The sequence below is a fragment of the Polyodon spathula genome, chromosome 9, assembly GCF_017654505.1.
Source record: "Polyodon spathula isolate WHYD16114869_AA chromosome 9, ASM1765450v1, whole genome shotgun sequence".
Classification (NCBI taxonomy): domain Eukaryota; kingdom Metazoa; phylum Chordata; class Actinopteri; order Acipenseriformes; family Polyodontidae; genus Polyodon; species Polyodon spathula.
This window is the reverse complement of record NC_054542.1, coordinates 31,059,987-31,079,019: the sequence shown is the minus strand read 5'-3', so window position 1 is coordinate 31,079,019 and position 19,033 is coordinate 31,059,987. Positions and strand designations below refer to the sequence as shown.

Here is a 19,033-nt window from a genome sequence, read left to right as displayed (position 1 = left end):
GGAGGATGAGGGAACGGGCACAGAATACATAAACAGCCAGCACTTTATTAAGGAGACATTACTCCATGTTTCTACTACTTTATAGGTTTTTAGGAAACATACTCTTGCTTCTAATTTATGGCCTTTAGCCAATATCTTGCAAGTATAAAGATTTTGTATCTGGACCTAAAATAGTTTTTCTTTTACATGTTGGATACTTAAATCATGTCCAGATATAGCTCTGTAACACATCTCAAACTTAATCACGTTACAAACATTATTATCTAACTTTGCAAAGGTAACTACTCACAGACTATCTCATAAGTGACATTTTTAGACTCAAACTTCCGAAGACTTACTGACAATAAAAACAGTCAGTGTATCAGTGACTATCAACACACTTTCGACTATCAAGTCTTAGATATATGTATTCAGCCAGTACACTGAGTTTGGTCTCTATATCACTATTAGAAAGTACAATGGACGTTATGATTACCGTAGTTATGATTGTATAATTTCGGTATGTTCTGCACATTCTATTTGATTTGCTTGGTGACTTTTTTTTTTTATTACTGCACTGTCTTGTAAAAATAAGCTAAAATGTTTTTTTTTTGGTAATGACTTAATGCCACACTACTATAAAATAGCCGACATCCCTAATGCACTAGTATAATATGGCAATTGTGTGCTAAGATATGAAGGACCTACGGTCAAAGGAAAAATAGACGCAATCTGGCAACAGTGGTAACAATCTTTGTGCAAGCTACCCTGGCCCATAGGTGAAGGGAGGTGTGGTTAAAGAGTTGTGGTCCTAAGATCAAAACTCAGAATGTAAAGAGGTATTTATAGTAAACAGGAGATGAGATTGCTGTGAATAATCAGACTTTGGCAGAACAAGCCTAGTGGACATAGTGATGAGAAGCTTGTAGACACACTTGTCTGAGACGGCCGGACGTTCCGGAAGCGAGTATGAACAGAAGATGAGTTGAACAATTCTGAGATACAGCTTCTCTTGCTTCTTTTACTTCCACATGTGGAATGGTAGAGATACTTACTACAGTACAACCATTCCAAGATTGAGGAGGGTGGGGGTGAAGTCCATTCTCAATCAAGTATATAGCTGTGGCAAAGTGCCTGCCCCTGTGTGCATTTTGTGTTACATGTTGTATGTTAATGTTGGTGTATAGTCATTGGTACACGGGATATAAACGGGTCTGTGTAACACGAGTGTTTAAAATGTATATTTGTATTTAGGCACGAGAATTGCACAGCACTTCACGTGCAAGTAAAAAGTAATATTATGTGAGCATGAGGAATTGCACTTTATTAATTCATATGCAGTTGTACCGCGACTCCAACTGAAAGATTGATTAGCAATCGAGTCTCTGTACAGCTGCATAAAAGCAGCATGTTTTCACATACTCTGGGTTGTGTGTTCGGTGAGTGGAGAACGGGATTGGAGATGGAGGTAATAATAATAATTGTAATAGTAATAGTTCAAATATCTGCTCACCGTGTTTTGTTTATTGTTAGTCCGTTTTGTTTGTCTGTTTATTTTGGCTTCCAGTGCCGTGTCCTGTGTTTTTGTTTGTCTTACAACCGTTTATTTTCTGACTGTCTGCTCATTTATTAAATGCTGAGCAAGAACATTCGCTCAGCTCCACCAAACTCCACCTCTCTGTCGTTTATTTCCTGGTTCCTGTTTCTGGTCTGATGTCCCCCACTCCGGCCGTCTTTGTGACAATAGCACATACATATTTTGTTATAAATACGATTATTACAGCACTTTACACAGCATTCTGATTGGGCTGGTAATATTTAATATGCCTAGGTTCTCGCTTGGTGATGCATGGTAAAAAAATACATTTAAATAGCAAGGCCTTTATGTAAGAATCTGTGTTCCTCTAATATTAGTGGCTTTCCACATTGTCAGGTACCGTTGAATCAGTTTCAAGATAAATGATCTTGACAGCTCGGCATAGCAGCCAGCTGAGATGACGTCTGTTGTTTTTATTAAGCAACTGTAAATAGCCGTTTTAGGTGGAGGGAAGGTTAAGGGGTCAGTTTAATTATCCTCAAGTGCCAAGAAGAACGACAGAAGAATTCATGCAGAAATACTTTCACTATAGGTATTACAAGCCATGTACATCAAAAAAAGAAAGATATAAACTGATGAAAACATACATCCAATGGTTGCCTCTTTACATCAAGTGGGCAGCAGTTGAAAGATTAGACTTTACCTGTACTGTACATACAGCAAACAAGTCTGAATTTAAATGTGTCATTAAAAAGGATTACCTTCCATAGAGTCTGCGAGATCCTCAAATGTTAATTTTTCAGGGTGTGGTGAAGAATCTGGGCTAGAAACCTCTTCAAGTTTTTTTTGTGAGCTGTGGATAGGTTAAAGTACTAAGAACTAGGAACACTGGAACAGGAATCTACTTCACAGGATATGAACATGATAGACATTCAAACAGTAACAGCTTTGTCTATGGTACACAATTTTCAGAAGTGAAAAACAGTGTTTAAAAATGACCGGGCTGTGAAACCCATAGGATGGACACAACTAGAGATGTAACTTCTGATAAAACCACAGATCAAAACTGTGAGGCAATTAAGTGGTTCTTCAAAAACGTCGTGTCACTGCACAATACCAATCAGAAGTTCCTGTAAATTGCTTAGACTTTTTGCTGTCATAAATGCTTGCTGAGAAAGAATAAGAACTTAAAAGGAAACAGGTGGCTTGTATTGGAGGTGGCAATGTACAAAGTGTCTTTCTGGGTTTTATTTATCTTGTTTTTTGCAGAATCAGATACAGCTGAGAGATATAAACAAAACATAAAAAATAAAATCTAAAACTGCCAACAGAAGATCAAACTGTACATAATGCAAATTGGAGTCCCAACAGTGCACCACCTTAATTAGCTTGAGTGTCACATTTTTAAATATTTCAATAATTCAGTATTTTGAGGAAATAAATGTTGATCATAATTTAATAAGCATTTTAATCCAACCAATATCTCTACTTTAATATGCATTTTAATCCAATCAATATCTGTATAAATGACAGATAAAATACACATTGCCTTTATGGTCGAACAATACAAAATGCTGGGAAAACACACTAAAAATATGTATTGAGAAAACCAACTTAAGAACATATTCTTGTCTTTTATATAGCAGTTCAGGAGAACATTTACTCATACCTCATTATCATGTCATGAACAAGCAGACATTCATTTTAAAGACCCTCAAGTTTGGATTACTTTACCTGCTGTGTTCTCTAGCAGTGTTTTTCAATGATGGGCTACCGGGAGAATTTGTGTCAGCAGCACAGACAACTGTTGAAGAGTATGCGTTGGAAGGAATTGGAGATATCTGCCGTTCAGGGGAGCGGTGACAGGGTGTAAGAAATGAACCCTCTTGATCTGTAAAGAGGAACAGAGCACAATCCACTGAAAAATCATTTTGCACCTACCATGTAGAGATCTTGATTTTTAAGACCGGGTCACACTGGCAACTTTTGTTGATGGCAACAAGAGGAACACATTTGTTGCCTGCGTGTTGCCTTGCAGTTTAGGTGGTCACATGGGAGACAAGCCTGCGATCGACAAGCTGGCGATAAGCTGGCAACACACAGGCAACAACATAATGCAAACCAATCATAATGCAAGTTTTTGTCATGAGACATAAACATGCTGCGAAAGAAGACTACGATATAAAAAATGTACTAATTACATCATAACAAACAAAATAAATAAATAAAAATATACTGGTAAATAAAAATAAGAAATAAAATTACATCTATTATTTGTGTATTTATTTTTTAATTTTGGCACAAATTATCCTCCATAACTGTATACAGGGCAAATTAACTTAAAATAAAACATATTTTAAAAAATATGCTACATATGTGTATTTTATTATTGTAGAATTGTATTCATAGCTTAAATATGTTATTGTAAAAGTGGACATTAACATTCGCTTATCCACATACACACTGTATTGCATATCTATAGACTACTATCAGATTTGCTTGGCTGGTATTGAAAATGTTGCCCTCGTGTTGACCAGGGTGGTCACACAAGGCGACAAGTCGGCAACAGCTGTCGTCCCCTTGTTGCCATCGACAAATGTCGCCAGTGTGACCAGGCCTTTAGAGTTACCCTCATAATACATCAAATAATGTTTTTTCTTCTCAGCAATGAAAAACAGATGCAACTGCCATCCTTTACAGGGGTCCCACCCAAAATTGAAAGAATACAACTTCTAAACATTTGAGTTGCATATGACAAATAAAATAGAAATGTCAGAGAACTATAGGAAGAAAAAGCATAAATCTAGGTGGAAAAAAATACAAATTTAACACTCCAAATTAACCACCATGTTTGTGTACTTCAACGACCATTCAAATGGAAAACATTTATTTAAATTGGAAGTTAAAATGTTTGGACAATCTCTGTTCCTTTTGAAACAATCAAGCAAAGCAAGTTATTTTTTATTGCATAAGAATGACATGATCTTTCTATATATCAATATGAGCTATGAAACAATATAAAACATACCTTGCAAAAGCCTTCTGCTTTCCTGTCTTTTGGACAGTGAAAGGGGCGTGGAGGAGAGTCGTCTGGGAGGGAAGGAGTTCTGCACAGATGGGGTCTCCTGTCCTTGCATCCCAGCTCTATTCAGGTTCAGTGCATCGTACAGTGTGCCTCTTAATGCCATCAGCTGAAGCTCCTGAGATGGAAGCATTTCGTCTGCGAATGTGACTCGGTTATGGGAGGCAGATGGGCTCCTGCTGGGAATACTGAGAGTTTCTGGGGGAGACCAAGGTCTAGCTGGTTGAATGCTGGATATGGCTGCTTTGATGGCCCTGTGCTGGTAGTTCCTGTAGGCCTCTTCTAAAGATTCAGCCTCCTTTTCTAGTTCCTTAATTCGTGCCTGGGCACCAGCTACCAGCTCAGTACCAGAATCCTGTGACACAGTCCAAGTCCTGGAATACCTGCAGGATCTTGAGCCGACAGGCTCGAAGAGGACATCCTCGGACGCTGGCCTGCCCCTCAGTAAAGGACCATCTACATAAATATCAGGGGGCACAACCTTATCAGCTGTGAGGTCAAGGACAGAGCGGTCAACAAGAGAGGGCTTTGGATTGCGGAACACTTCATTCTCCAGAGCTGCAGGAAATTATGCCATGCAGGAAGGAAAAAGAGAAAGGAGAAGGTAAGGTGTCAGGAAAAAGCAGGACATTACTGAGAATTGAAATATTTGGAGTTGACAGAAGATGGTACATAATGTAAATTGAATCCATCGATTAATAGCAAGAAGAATGAAAAATAAAAAGGGGGAGGGGGGGGAATTATTTATTTGAAATAATTGGAATCTATGCCTCCAGGAGATAGTAATTCTCAGTCACAATGCTTTGACACTGCAAGACCATGATAACTTCCAAGTTTTCGGGAGGGTGGGCAGGGGGTTTCTAGCCAAAACTTGGCTTTATTGACTCATTTTAATACTGCCAGTTCAAATTTTCTAGTTCATAAAAATGTCTAACAGAATGTCAAGTTTCATGAATACAGACTCTACATTTTGCTTCTTCAACAAGGGGGCAATGAAGAACAAGAGGAACAAGATGATTTCTTTAGTAGAATGGTGTTTAAACAATTACAATAGTTGTAGCGATACCCTAGATTTCCCATAAATTTCGGTTTTCATATAGCCACGATAGTTGCTGCGCCCATTATTCTAACTTGGCAGGAGTAACTGCTGTGACACAATATGGTGGATTTGGTGTTTTGATTAGATGATTGGTAAGAATTGCACACTAAAAGAAAATAGGTTTGAAGAAATAAAGTGTAGGCATAATCAAGCTTGTTGTGCTCTTAAAATGTTTGCAGCTAACAAACATGCCATGTTCCATGTTATGCACATCCATTCACTATAGAGGTCTCAAATATACAGTTTTGAAAGAACCCTACAGTTTAACAAACACATTTTTATTTCAAAACATGGTATATGGTACTACACTTGGTTAAAATAACCTCTGGAGGCCTTTCTTCCAGACAGTTTTGCATAATCATTTAACCTACTGAGTGAAAAGACCCCACCCCTTCACTGGCTTCTTTCCTGTCATTCACCAACCAGCTGCTTCCCCTACTGACTGACATGCTTTCAGCCAGTCAAATTAATAATAACAATTAATGTAGTGTACAGCTAGAACAAAAACCAGGAGGGACACTGGCCCTCCAGGACTAGGGCTGGAGACCCCTGACCTAGGATGTCAAGCAGTAAAAAATTTCCTGAAAGGTAAGGGAATCAAACTGGGAAATCATTCTTTAACCTTATGCAGTATCTGATACGATGTTTTAAAATTAAAATACATGTTTGCTACAACATTTGAGACCTATATAGTGAACTGAAGTGCTTTACTTTGGTACAGTTAACATTGTTAGCTTTAGGTTTCAAATTACTCTAAACAACAACCTTAATAATTAGACTTTAAAAGCAGTGTGTGGCTAGTGATTTCGCTTCCAGCTGAACTTTATTAGTCATCAGCATGGTTCCTCCTTACACACATACTTTTAATGAACGCACAATTATTGTTGCCTACATAAAGCCAGTGGCCGCAGGGGTATATATCCAATCAGACTAATTGCAGCATAGGGAGAGTGAAAGAAATACAAAACTACGCTGCAGGAGCACCAGCCTGCAGAGCCCAGAGAAGTCTCCCCCAGTGGCCCTGTGAGCCACAACACTAGTGCCTAACTCAGCTGTTGCACCCCTGGGCACTGCCATAATGGAAGCTCAATTAAGGACACCACATGTATGCTGCAATACCTTCAAAGGAATAACTTTAAGACTGTATAACCTGTGAATTCAGGGAAACAAAGTCTACTTTTTTTCACTGTATCTACTTTGTAGCTTCAAGAAGCTAAGAAATGTCAGGTATCTATCTATCTATCTATCTATCTATCTATCTATCTATCTATCTATCTATCTATCTATCTATCTATCTATCTATCTATCTATATCTATCTATCTATCTATCTATCTATCTATCTATCTATCTATCTATATATAAACTAACTCTGTCTATCTATATCATACAAACTAACTATGTAATGTATTTTGTATGTGTGTGTGTGTGTGTGTGTGTGTGTGTGTATATAAGAGTCCGGTTATACAGGTTGGGTTCAATAGTAATACCACAAACCTAGCTGTGTCTGTTGTAGCTGGAGTTTCACATCTTCAACCTGGATAGTTAGCCATTGTGCTCTCTCCTCACATTCTATGAGCTGGGCCTTTATCTGTGCAGAGTGCTCAACCTACAGATTGAAATTTGTTTTATATTAGTATATTACAGACAAACATGTTTGTTTACAGGAAAAGACAAGAAGATCTTCTGAGTAATTGTGTACCTCCTTTTGTAGCTGCCCCTCCAACACCTGTTTCTGACTTTCAAATTCCTCTTCGTCCAGTTTTCTTGCATTTGCTACTCTCCTCAACTCAGCTTGGAGAGCCAAGTATTCAGATGTAGGCCATCTAAATTCTAACAAATGAAATACATGTTATGAGCAAACAGCCTACCAGGACTTTTCAGTTGATTACCCTATACATTACAAGCAGTGTTGCCAGGTCTGCGGTTTTCCCGCGGAATTGGGCTACTTAAAAACACAGCCGCGGGAAATATTAAGGAGTCGCGGGTTGGATGAGCTGTACTCGGGCCTGTAGTTTTTTTTAAATCAGATTTATACTAGCTATCTTTTCTTACGAAAGCTTTTGATTGTTTGTTTTTTATGCACAGGCCTACATGTTAATAATAAGCTTGCCTTCAGTTAAAACAAATAATTGGGCTAGTTTAAGGTACAAACCCTTTTAATTGTTATCGAACTGACTCTAACATACAACTAAAGACTCTTTTGGTCTCAAATAAACAAATACTTTAAACATCCTTTTGTTTGTATGTCATTAAATTTGACTAATTTGTCCATTTAACCACTAAACTAACTGTCTGCTAATTGCGCAATGTATGAATATTAATAATGTAATACAATTTGACCGTTTATCCTTTATCTCTAAAATGTACAGCATCTAATTCTGAAGACAGAAGGGGTTCACAGCACTCTACATAAACATTGATAGAACTGGTGGAAGCCCCTCCCTATATTTCCATATTACGTGCCATATTGACTGCGTTCTTCAAAATAAACTCAGCGTGAAAATGCAGTGCTTGTTTTGTTTTTTTTTCACTGCTATAAAAGTGGAGCACCAGACTTTGCAAAAGAGCCAACATCACAATATGCTGTCAGGAATTTGTGTTTTAGGCTACAACTTAAAGAAAATGATATGAACGGCAAGCCTCAATAAATGGCTACTTATAACAGCAAGGTAAAAAAAAAAGGACGCAGAAGCAGCCAGGGTATATACTTTAGGCTTCATGTTATTTGATGGATACTAAAATGCTAAATTACACACTTGTGTACTTATGAAGACACATCTTTCAAAGAAATGATGGGTGACATACAAAAAAATATATGAAGATAAGTATAGTTTAGAATAAATTTACATTATTTGAAGTATTTATGGCTGGAATGTTTCTAAAAGCCCTAAAAAACTATTATGAACTCTGAACTTCGCCAAAGAGCACATATATGATCCACAAGACTTCTGGAAAGGTAGAACTTGTTTGCCTCAATGAAAACGTTATGTTTGGTGAAAACCAAACACCGCATTCGAACAGAACATCCCAACTGTCAAGCATGGTGGTGGGAGTGTGATGGTTTGGGGCTGCTTTTGCTGCCTCAGGATTGGACCGTTTGCCATCATTGACACAACCATGACTTCTGCATTGTATCAGAAGATTCTAGAGGGGAATGTCAGGCCATCCGTCCGTGAGCTGAAGCTGAACCGAAAGTGGGTCATGCAGCAAGACAATGATCCTAAACATACAAGCAGATCTACAAAAGAATGGCTGCAGAAGAAGAAATTCTGCGTTTTAGAGTAGCCTAGTCAAAGTCTGGACCTAAACCCCATCGAAATGTTGTGGCAGGACCTGAAGCAAGCAGTCCATGCAAATAAGCCCTCAAATGTCACCGAGCTGAAGCAGTTCTGTAAGGAGGCATCGACCAAAATTCCTCAAAATCGATGTGAGAGACTGACCAACAGTTACAGGAAACACTTAGTTGAAGTCATTTCTGCTCAAGAGGGTGCCACCAGTTACTGAATCTAAAGGTTCACATACTTTTTCACACATGGATATTGAATGTTGAATCATTTGTGGATAAATAAATGTTGAAAAAGTATCATGTTTTTGTGTCATTTGTTTAATCGGGTTTTCTTTATTATTAGGACTTTGATTAAGATCTAATAACATTTTAGGATTGAAATATGTGAAAAATGTGAAAATCCTAAGGGGTTCACAAACTTTTTCTCGGCACTGTATAAGAATATGGTCAAGCTGATGGGCACTTGGACTAGAAAGTGAATGTAGCTCCATGGGACTGGCTAAACCATCTCCTTCTCACACAGGAAGCATGTTATCAATCACACCAGGAGAGACTGCAGTAAGACATTGACTACACAGGCCTGGCACTCTGCCCTCAATAACCAAGGCTTTCTAACTTATTAGTGCACTGACCCCCTGCCTCACAAAGCTTTGAGTTTGCTTCCCAGCACTGTCAGTGGCAGAGTGTTTGTTGCAAAGTAATGGAACACTGACAGACAGTGCATCTCCAGGAAAGCATACAGCAATGCCAGTCCCAGCTGGAACCAGTATATATCATAGCGTTTTCTTACTGCCAATTTAAAGGGGAAACATGTCCTCCTAAAAACTTAGCAATTCTGTCCATCCAGAACACATACCGGTACTAAATAGAAAGATATATGAGACAATGTATGGGAATGACAACAGCCAGTACAGATGACAGTTTTGAGATGTATTTTTCAGAAGGGAAAGGAGGTGGCAATGCATTCATATTCCTAATGATTTCCAGGAAAAAAACTTGTGAAATTTCTGCCATTACTGAGTTGCAAATGCAACTAAAGAAATGTTTGATTACAAGCATACATACGAAAGGCTATATATAAAATTGGACCCATTTCAGAATGATTGTGTAAAAGTTTGAGTCATCTTTACTGTTTGCTTTTGCCTATCTTGCTCAGGTTGTCATTTCATATTTTTAGATAAATTAGTGTTCTTATTTGTGAATAATTTACACACCTGTGACGGAAAGATGAGTTCTGGTGATAAATCTTCCTCCCAACCTGTGAGGGCGCTAAAGAACGGGAGGAGAAGCATCTGGAAGGGCTGGCCTGACAGTTCGTTTCCGGGTCAGGGAAGTGGGTCAGCCTGGATGGAAGCGCGACTCTGTTGTAAGACCGTATTGATTTGAGAGATAAACGAGAGGCAGGTGCAAGTAATAAGGCAGCTGCAACCGTTTATCTCGATATCATGCGGGATTACATATAGGGGCCAGGGTAACGCTGGTCTTCTCCTTCGTTTGGGTAAATGTGCGGAGAGAGAAGGAGCGAGAGAGGAGCTCTCGTTGTTGCAGAGAATTACGTGTTGTGTATTGTTGTGTTGTTTTGTAATTGTCTGCGTTTTGCACCACCAGACAGTTAACTCACCTATCCGGAGCTGTCGACCAGGGTCAGCACAATCCGGATCACCACTGCACGGAACCGTCACGAAATACAGTGTCTTCACCCACCACAAGCACGTCTGCACTCACCCAGGACTGGTGACCGTGTGTTCGTTTTGTTCGGGACTGTGTCTGTGTTATTGTTATCCCCGTGCTTTACACATTGTTGTGTATAGCCGGGGATTTATTATTTAACGGTCACCAGACCTGGATTATAAATAAAAGCACCTTTTCACTGGAAACTGTTGTCTGCCTGTCACTCCTGCATCGCATCACCGTTTTACCTGTTCCCCTCCACTAGCCACTTTGCCACACGTGGTGTCAGAACACGGGACTATGGACCGCAACGCGCTGGCGGAGTTGCTGCAGGCACTGGAGACCAGACGGGATGCAGAGGAGAGACGGAGGGAGGAGCGCTATACGGCGCTCATTGAACGGGTAGGGCTGATCGTTGCTGCAGGAGCGACCCCTACCGGAACATCATTGATGTCGGCCCCGAAGGCACGGGCCATGAAAATGACGGCGGAGGATGATCCGGAGGCATTTTTGGTGGCGTTCGAGCGGCTGGCAACCGCGGCGGGATGGCCTCGGGAGTTCTGGGCAAGCCAGCTAGGACCTTGCCTGATCGGGGAAGCGCAGGCAGCTTACCAAGCCCTGAGCGACCAGTACGCCACTGACTATGACCTAGTCAAGCAGGCTATCCTCCGTCGTCTCAACATCACCGCGGAGACCCACCGGACGCGGTTCCGCGAGTACCGGAGAGCCCCGGAGACACGCCCCAGGGTGGTGGCACAGCGGTTGTGCGACCACATGGTCCATTGGCTGACCCCAGAGAAGAAGACCGCTCAACAAATGGGGGAAGCCATTGTGGTGGAACAATTCTGCCATGTGGTCGGCGCCGAAACTCAGGCGTGGGTACGGCGCCACAACCCTGACACCCTGGAGGAGGCGGTCAAATTGGCCGAAGATTTTGAGGACTCTTTGACGTCAGCCCGGGTCGGGATCCTGTCAGCCCCTGCCCTGCTCAGGAACCAACCTCTCCCTCCCTCTCCTCCAACACCACCACCATCACCCTCGGTCCCGGCACCCAGACCTCCCAGACCGCCGACCCCGTTGGGCCCCCTTGCCTCCCCCCCATGGAGACCGAGGATGGCCCCCAGCTGGGGTAGAGGTGTTGCCCCTGCCCCGTTGCCCTACCAGCAGCGGGACAGATATTTAACCTATGCCCCCTCTGTCCCTCCACTCTGTTTTAGGTGTAACCAGCCAGGACATAGGGCCAGGTCATGCCCCGCTGCTATGGAGTGTGACGTGGCTGCATGCAACTGGACACCTGGAACGGGTAAGCAGGGGGAAAACGGTTGGGAGGGGCCCTGTCTGATTGACGTGGTTTTAGGGAATGTGAAAACCCACGCGTTAGTGGACACAGGGTGTGAGCAAACCTTGATCAGGACAGCTCTCTTGGGCGGTATGTCGTGGCGGCCACAAGGTCAGGTGGCCATCTCCTGTATCCATGGAGACACGGCGGCATACCCCACCCTAAAAGTATATTTATCGGTAGGACCGATAAAACGTCACCTTGTAGTCGGGGTGGCGGAAAGGTTGCCGCACCCAGTTATTCTGGGCCGAGACTGGCCAAAATTCAAAGAATTGGTGCAAATAATGGCAGTCTCAGCCACACACGTAAACGTGGCAGAAAAAGGGAAAAAGGAACGGATTGGTGATGTGTTTCCTTTTCATCCTGAAATGTTTTCCCCTCTGTTCCGTCCTAGAAAAACAAATAAGGAGAGACGGACCGCGAAATGGGAGGGAGCGTCTTTGAGACAAGGCTGGGGTCTGGTGGGAGAGTGCTGTAATGGTAACAAACGCCAGTCGAAGGGAGTGGGAACGCAGTGCGACCGAGAGAGCGAGGTTACTGGGCCGACTAGGGCAGAGGTTATTCCAGCCCCTCTCAATATACCGGACCCGTGGTACTCAAGCGCGGACCTAGTGTGGGGCCAAAAGAACGACCCGTCACTGGTGCACGCTTGGGGGCAGGTCCGGTCCATTGAAGGTAAGGATGTTGATGGCGCTGGGCCGCTAGTATATCCACATTTCAGTATAAAGGGGCAATTACTATATAGGGTAAACCTAGCCGCGGGCACAGGACAGCCTGTAACACAATTATTGGTTCCCCCGTCTTGTCGGACCGAGGTCATGAGGCTGGCGCATGATATCCCTTTTGCGGGGCACCTCGGAGCCGAGAAGACGAGGGAGCGAATATTGGCTCGATTCTATTGGCTCGGTCTTCATACTGATGTGTCGAAATATGTAGCCACATGCCCAGACTGCCAGCGAGTAGCGCCAGGTCGAGTGCGCCCCGCTCCTTTGGTCCCACTGCCGATTATTTCCACTCCGTTCGAGCGCATTGCAATGGACATAATGGGCCCTTTGCTACCTTCTGACTCTGGGTATACGCATATATTAGTAGTGGTGGATTATGCAACGCGATACCCAGAGGCAGTTCCATTGAGGTCCACTAGTGCAGCTGCAATAGCCACCGAGTTAGCGCAGATTATGGCTAGAGTAGGGATCCCCAAGGAGATTTTGACGGATCACGGAACCAATTTTTTGTCCAATACGTTACAGCAGGTGTACAAAATATTAAAAATACGTCCCATCAGGACGTCCGTTTATCATCCACAATCGGACGGTTTGGTTGAACGTTTTAATCAGACCTTAAAGTCGATGCTGAGGCGATTTGTAACACAGGAGCAGAAACATTGGGCATCGCTTCTTCCCTACCTCCTTTTTGCGGTGAGAGAAGTGCCGCAGAGTTCAACGGGGTTCTCCCCCTTTGAGCTCCTGTACGGCCGGCAGCCTCGCGGCATTCTCGACCTGCTGAGGGAGGGGTGGGAGGAGCACAAAGGCTCGTCTAAAAATGTAGTGAAGTATGTGCTCCTACTAAGAGATCGCCTGGATTTGGTCGGTCGTTTGGCCCAAGACAACCTCAGATCGGCTCAGCACTGACAACAGCAGCATTACAACAAAAATGCACGGATTCGAACCTTTCGACCAGGGGACAAGGTAATGCTGCTACTTCCCTCATCCGAATCAAAACTGTGTGCTAAATGGCAGGGGCCGTATGAGGTGATTCGGGCTATAGGGAAGGTAAATTATGAAATTAGACAGCCCGATCGCCGAAATGAACGTGAAATTTATCATGTCAATTTATTAAAGCCCTGGCAGGCAAGGGAGGTCTTATTTATAGCCCCAGGCAATATGGAGGATGATTTAGGTCCCTGTTCAGAGACCCCGAGCACAAGAGCGATTTCTATGGGGGAACAATTGGTTCCGGATCAGCAAAGAGAGCTGCGTAAGCTTATTGAGGAGTTCAGCGATGTTTTTTCTGACGTGCCCGGCAGGACAAACTTAGTTGAATATGACATTATCTCTCCACCAGGTGTCACAGTGCGAGAGAGACCGTACCGGATCCCGGAAAGTCGACGAAGTGGCGTTCGCAAAGAGGTATGGGATATGCTCGAGCTTGGGGTGATTGAGCCTTCCAGGAGCGAGTGGTGCAGTCCGATCGTCATAGTGGCTAAGAAAGACGGCACCAACCGCTTCTGTGTGGATTTCAGAAAGGTGAACGCTATTGCTAAGTTCGATGCATATCCCATGCCTCGGGTCGACGAACTTTTAGACAGACTGGGAAAAGCGAGGTTTATTTCCACTCTGGACCTGACGAAGGGATATTGGCAAATCCCTTTAACCCGCAGCTCCAGAGAGAAAACCGCATTTTCAACACCAGAAGGGCTGTTCCACTTTAAAACCATGCCGTTTGGGCTACATGGTGCGCCCGCTGCCTTTCAGAGACTGATGGACCAGGTTTTACGCCCACATCATGAATATGCAGCAGCGTATATTGATGATGTGATGATTTACAGCTCCACCTGGCGAGAGCATTTGGCTAGGGTTGCAGCCGTTCTTCAGTCTCTAAGGGCAGCCCGGCTGACAGCTAACTTGAGGAAATGTGCGTTTGCCAAAACAGAGACTCAATATTTGGGATTTTTAATGGGGAATGGAAGGGTGAGACCTGTAGTCACCAAAATCCAGGCTTTGGTTGATGCAGCGATCCCCAAAACCAAGACTCAGGTGAGGTCACTACTGGGCTTAGCCGGTTATTACCGCCGCTTCATCCCCGAGTACGCCACAGTGGTTAACCCGTTAGTCGACCTCACCAAAAAGAGTGCTCCAAATTTAATTAAATGGTCAGCTGAGTGTCAGGGAGCGTTTGATACTATTAAGCGTACACTTTGCCAGGCCCCCACTCTTATCACACCAGATTTCACCAAGAGATTCATCCTCCACACCGACGCATCGAATGTAGGTTTGGGTGCAGTCTTGTCCCAAAAAGTAGCTGGAGTAGAGCACCCGATATTATACCTCAGTAAAAAAATGTTACCTCGGGAACGCAACTACTCCGTAGTCGAAAAAGAGTGTTTGGCCATTAAATGGGCTACTCACTCTTTACGATACTACCTGCTGGGACACTCATTCGATCTGGTCACAGACCACGCCCCACTCAAGTGGTTAAGCACAATGAAGGACAGCAATGCCCGGATAACTCGGTGGTATCTGGCATTGCAGCCCTTCATGTACCACATGGTACACCGTGCGGGGAAAGACCACCAAAATGCGGATTATTTTTCCCGGGAGGGGGGAGTAATGGGGAAGGTAGATTTAGCCGAGTGTTCCTTCGGCTCCACTCTGAGCGGTGGGATATGTGACGGAAAGATGAGTTCTGGTGATAAATCTTCCTCCCAACCTGTGAGGGCGCTAAAGAACGGGAGGAGAAGCATCTGGAAGGGCTGGCCTGACAGTTCGTTTCCGGGTCAGGGAAGTGGGTCAGCCTGGATGGAAGCGCGACTCTGTTGTAAGACCGTATTGATTTGAGAGATAAACGAGAGGCAGGTGCAAGTAATAAGGCAGCTGCAACCGTTTACCTAGATATCATGCGGGATTACATATAGGGGCCAGGGTAACGCTGATCTTCTCCTTCGTTTGGGTAAACGTTTGGAGAGAGAAGGATCGAGAGAGGAGCTCTCGTTGTTGCAGAGAATTACGTGTTGTGTATTGTTGTGTTGTTTTGTAATTGTCTGCGTTTTGCACCACCAGACAGTTAACTCACCTATCCGGAGCTGTCGACCAGGGTCAGCACAATCCGGATCACCACTGCACGGAACCGTCACGAAATACAGTGTCTTCACCCACCACAAGCACGTCTGCACTCACCCAGGACTGGTGACCGTGTGTTCGTTTTGTTCGGGACTGTGTCTGTGTTATTGCTATCCCCGTGCTTTACACATTGTTGTGTATAGCCGGGGATTTATTATTTAACGGTCACCAGACCTGGATTATAAATAAAAGCACCTTTTCACTGGAAACTGTTGTCTGCCTGTCACTCCTGCATCGCATCACCGTTTTACCTGTTCCCCTCCACTAGCCACTTTGCCACAACACCAAAGAAAATGTATTCTGAATAAAAGGCTAAAAAAATAAATAAATAGGATTGATGCTTAGTATTTCACTACACATCATTCAGAATCATTACAGGTTAGGATGTCACTTATAAGCTCTAAACATGTAAAAGCCATACAGACTAATTTGAAATGTCAATGGACTGACCTTCTTTGAGCTTGCAGTTCTCTTCATGGGCCTCTTCAAGTTGCCTCTTTAGCAGTTTTAACTGAGTCTGCAGCTCCAGTCTCTCCCTCTTCAGCAGGGGGTAGTCCATAGTCTCATTCAGTCTTTCCTTCAGCAGCTCATTTTGTTGCGTTAGCAGATATATCTGGGAACTAGCAGAATTCAAATCCACCTACACACAGGTAGAAAACAACATAAAACTTTCCTATGTGCATTTTACACAATAGAATGATCACAAAGTCTAGCAATCTTCAACCTGAACTTGTGGAGCGCTCCCCCTAGTCAATCAAATTATTTCAATCCAACTTGCACCAATTTTGTGAAAAGAAATTAAACAGTTACAACTAATGAGAAACAACTGGTACTACCTTGTACAATGATGCTCATATATATATATATATATATATATATATATATATAATATATATATATATATATATATATATATATATATATATATATATAGTTTTGAAAAGGGTGCTTTCTACATTAAGGTAGTTAATGGATTTGAACTTGTGGACACTATAAAAATATTCTCCAAACAGCCTGAAGACATATTTAGCAAAATCAGTTAAATCTGTGCTAAGGAATGTCCGTAACATGTTTTATCAAAATTGGAATGAGCTGAGATTTGAAGATGCAGGCTTTAAATCTTAGCTTCATTTAACACATAGGACCAATGTTAAAGCTAGGCTGCTTCAATAAGTACAAAGCAACACAAAAGAGCTGTGTACAAGTAACAAACTGATTTATTTTCTCTTAATCAATTGATGTTAAAAGTGTACAGTTTTCCAGATTTTCTTTGGAAAGTAAATTAGACAGTAATCTAAATCTTCAGGTAAAAAAAATATAAAATTACCTGAAGTTTCCTTAATTCAGCTAAAGCATGCCTGTGTTCCTCTTTATTTGAATTGATAACTGCAGATTCCTCACGTAAACGTGCAGCATCAGCTAAAAAGGGTAACAGGAAAGATCAATAACATCTCAAGTTGAACTCAGATATTGACACAGATATGCTAACTGTAATTAAAGCAATGTACACAACAAGCCTTTGCCAACTTGTTTGGCACAAAATTTCGTTTACTTGTAAAAGGAGACTATTAGTGTAGTAATACAATGTTAGTGACATCTAAAGTATGTATAACTCAAATATTAGACAAATTCTAACACACTGCACAAGATATTAAACTAACCTCTATTCCATTTCTCATCTTCTGTGACTTTTTCACTTCTTTTAAGATAGTCCTCTTTCAGTTCAAGCTGATACCTAAGCACATAAAAAACAATCAAAAATGTGTATTTTATTACTGTTGCAAATACATACGCAGCGCTGCAAGGTTGACAAACTAATTCATAATAAAGTTTATGAGCAGATATGGTTTGTTATTGTATCACTGAAAGGTGGACAATTAGCAGTAGGGTTGTAAAAGGCTCCTGTTGCATATCAATCTGAGACGATCCTGGTTTTAATGAGTTTAAATAGGCCCACCCAAGCTGAGGTGAGAATCACAAAGCTCACAAAAACTCTGGACTAAAACCCTTCTACTTCTATTCTGGAGCTGTATGGGTACATGCAAGGACTACAGGACATTTTGTACTGAAAATTCATGTCTATAGAAATGCACATTTATATTATGTTTACATTATGTAATTAAGCTCTGGATATGCATCAACCTGTCCTTGGCAATTGTATCATCGCTTCTCTGCCAAGGTTAAAAAAACTAATTCTATGGCTTGTTGCACAAGGGCAAGTAAGTAGTGGAGCTCATGTCAGATTCCCTGAATTTAACAAACAGATTGTCGCAGGCTTATATAATGACATGTCTACATCAATGTTAGGAGTGAAGTACCTGCTGTGTTGCAGGTTTTACAGTATACAGTATGTAATGCACACCAAACAGCTGTGATAAATAACACACTTATACAGGGATGTATTTATCAACTGTAAAATACAGAAAACATTTACAGGCAATTTAGCTTAAACAATATTCATCTAAAATAAAAGAATATTTAAACATGAAATTGTCAAATAAAAAATATGTTTTTTTCCCAGTGTGTTTTCTTTTATTAGGCAGAAAAATCTGGCCCCTCTAATAAGGCAGAGGAAATGTCCTGCAGGCTTAAAAAACGTACCTTTCTTCTCTGGAAACAGACCCCGTACGTCTAGACATTTCAAACAGCGGCTCACCTTACACAACATCATACGTTTTTCATTATATGCAGTTAGTAAGAAACAGAATAGCCTACTGACAGCAGATGTAATGTTAAAACAGTGGCTTTCAACCTTTTCATCTCCAGTACCAGTGTCTCCATCAGACCCACCCCATTACAACCAGTTTTCTTTTTTTGTTTCCAAGTATCACAGAGGATATGACAGCTTCATCTAATTATTTGACAAGCGTTCATCACAAACAACAGAGTGGCTGCTTTGGTTCCCCATAATTGACCTTGAAAGCTCAGACTTTGATTTCTCAAACTTGCTCCAAGTCCTTTTCTTTGTCGATGGTTCAGTGATACAAACAGATTGATACATTATGATAGCGCGATTAAGTGAGTATTGTGGTTGGGGAATCACACCATCATAAAGACAACTACCGCTGCGTGTCAGTTGGAAGCCTGTCACATACCAGTACTGGAACGCGTACCACAGGTTGAAAACCATTGTGGAAAATGTTATTTGCTCCGGTTCCAGCTAAATCTGTCCAACAGTGACACCTGCTGGTAAAAGCAGC

General features: G+C 42.1%; 1 protein-coding gene across 2 annotated transcripts in view; it reads right to left on the bottom strand.

The window, feature by feature from the left end:
* LOC121320657 (oral-facial-digital syndrome 1 protein homolog) overlaps positions 1-19,033 on the bottom strand; it is a 30,468-nt gene that overhangs the window by 5,096 nt on the left and 6,339 nt on the right. For both annotated transcript variants that reach the window (XM_041259186.1, XM_041259188.1), the window contains 8 exons: positions 17,495-17,568; positions 17,161-17,252; positions 16,284-16,473; positions 7,398-7,528; positions 7,193-7,304; positions 4,545-5,156; positions 3,251-3,407; positions 2,278-2,369 (listed from right to left, as the gene is read on the bottom strand). In XM_041259186.1, the coding sequence (XP_041115120.1) occupies positions 2,278-2,369; positions 3,251-3,407; positions 4,545-5,156; positions 7,193-7,304; positions 7,398-7,528; positions 16,284-16,473; positions 17,161-17,252; positions 17,495-17,568 (1,460 nt within the window). The remainder of the gene's footprint in view (positions 1-2,277; positions 2,370-3,250; positions 3,408-4,544; positions 5,157-7,192; positions 7,305-7,397; positions 7,529-16,283; positions 16,474-17,160; positions 17,253-17,494; positions 17,569-19,033) is intronic.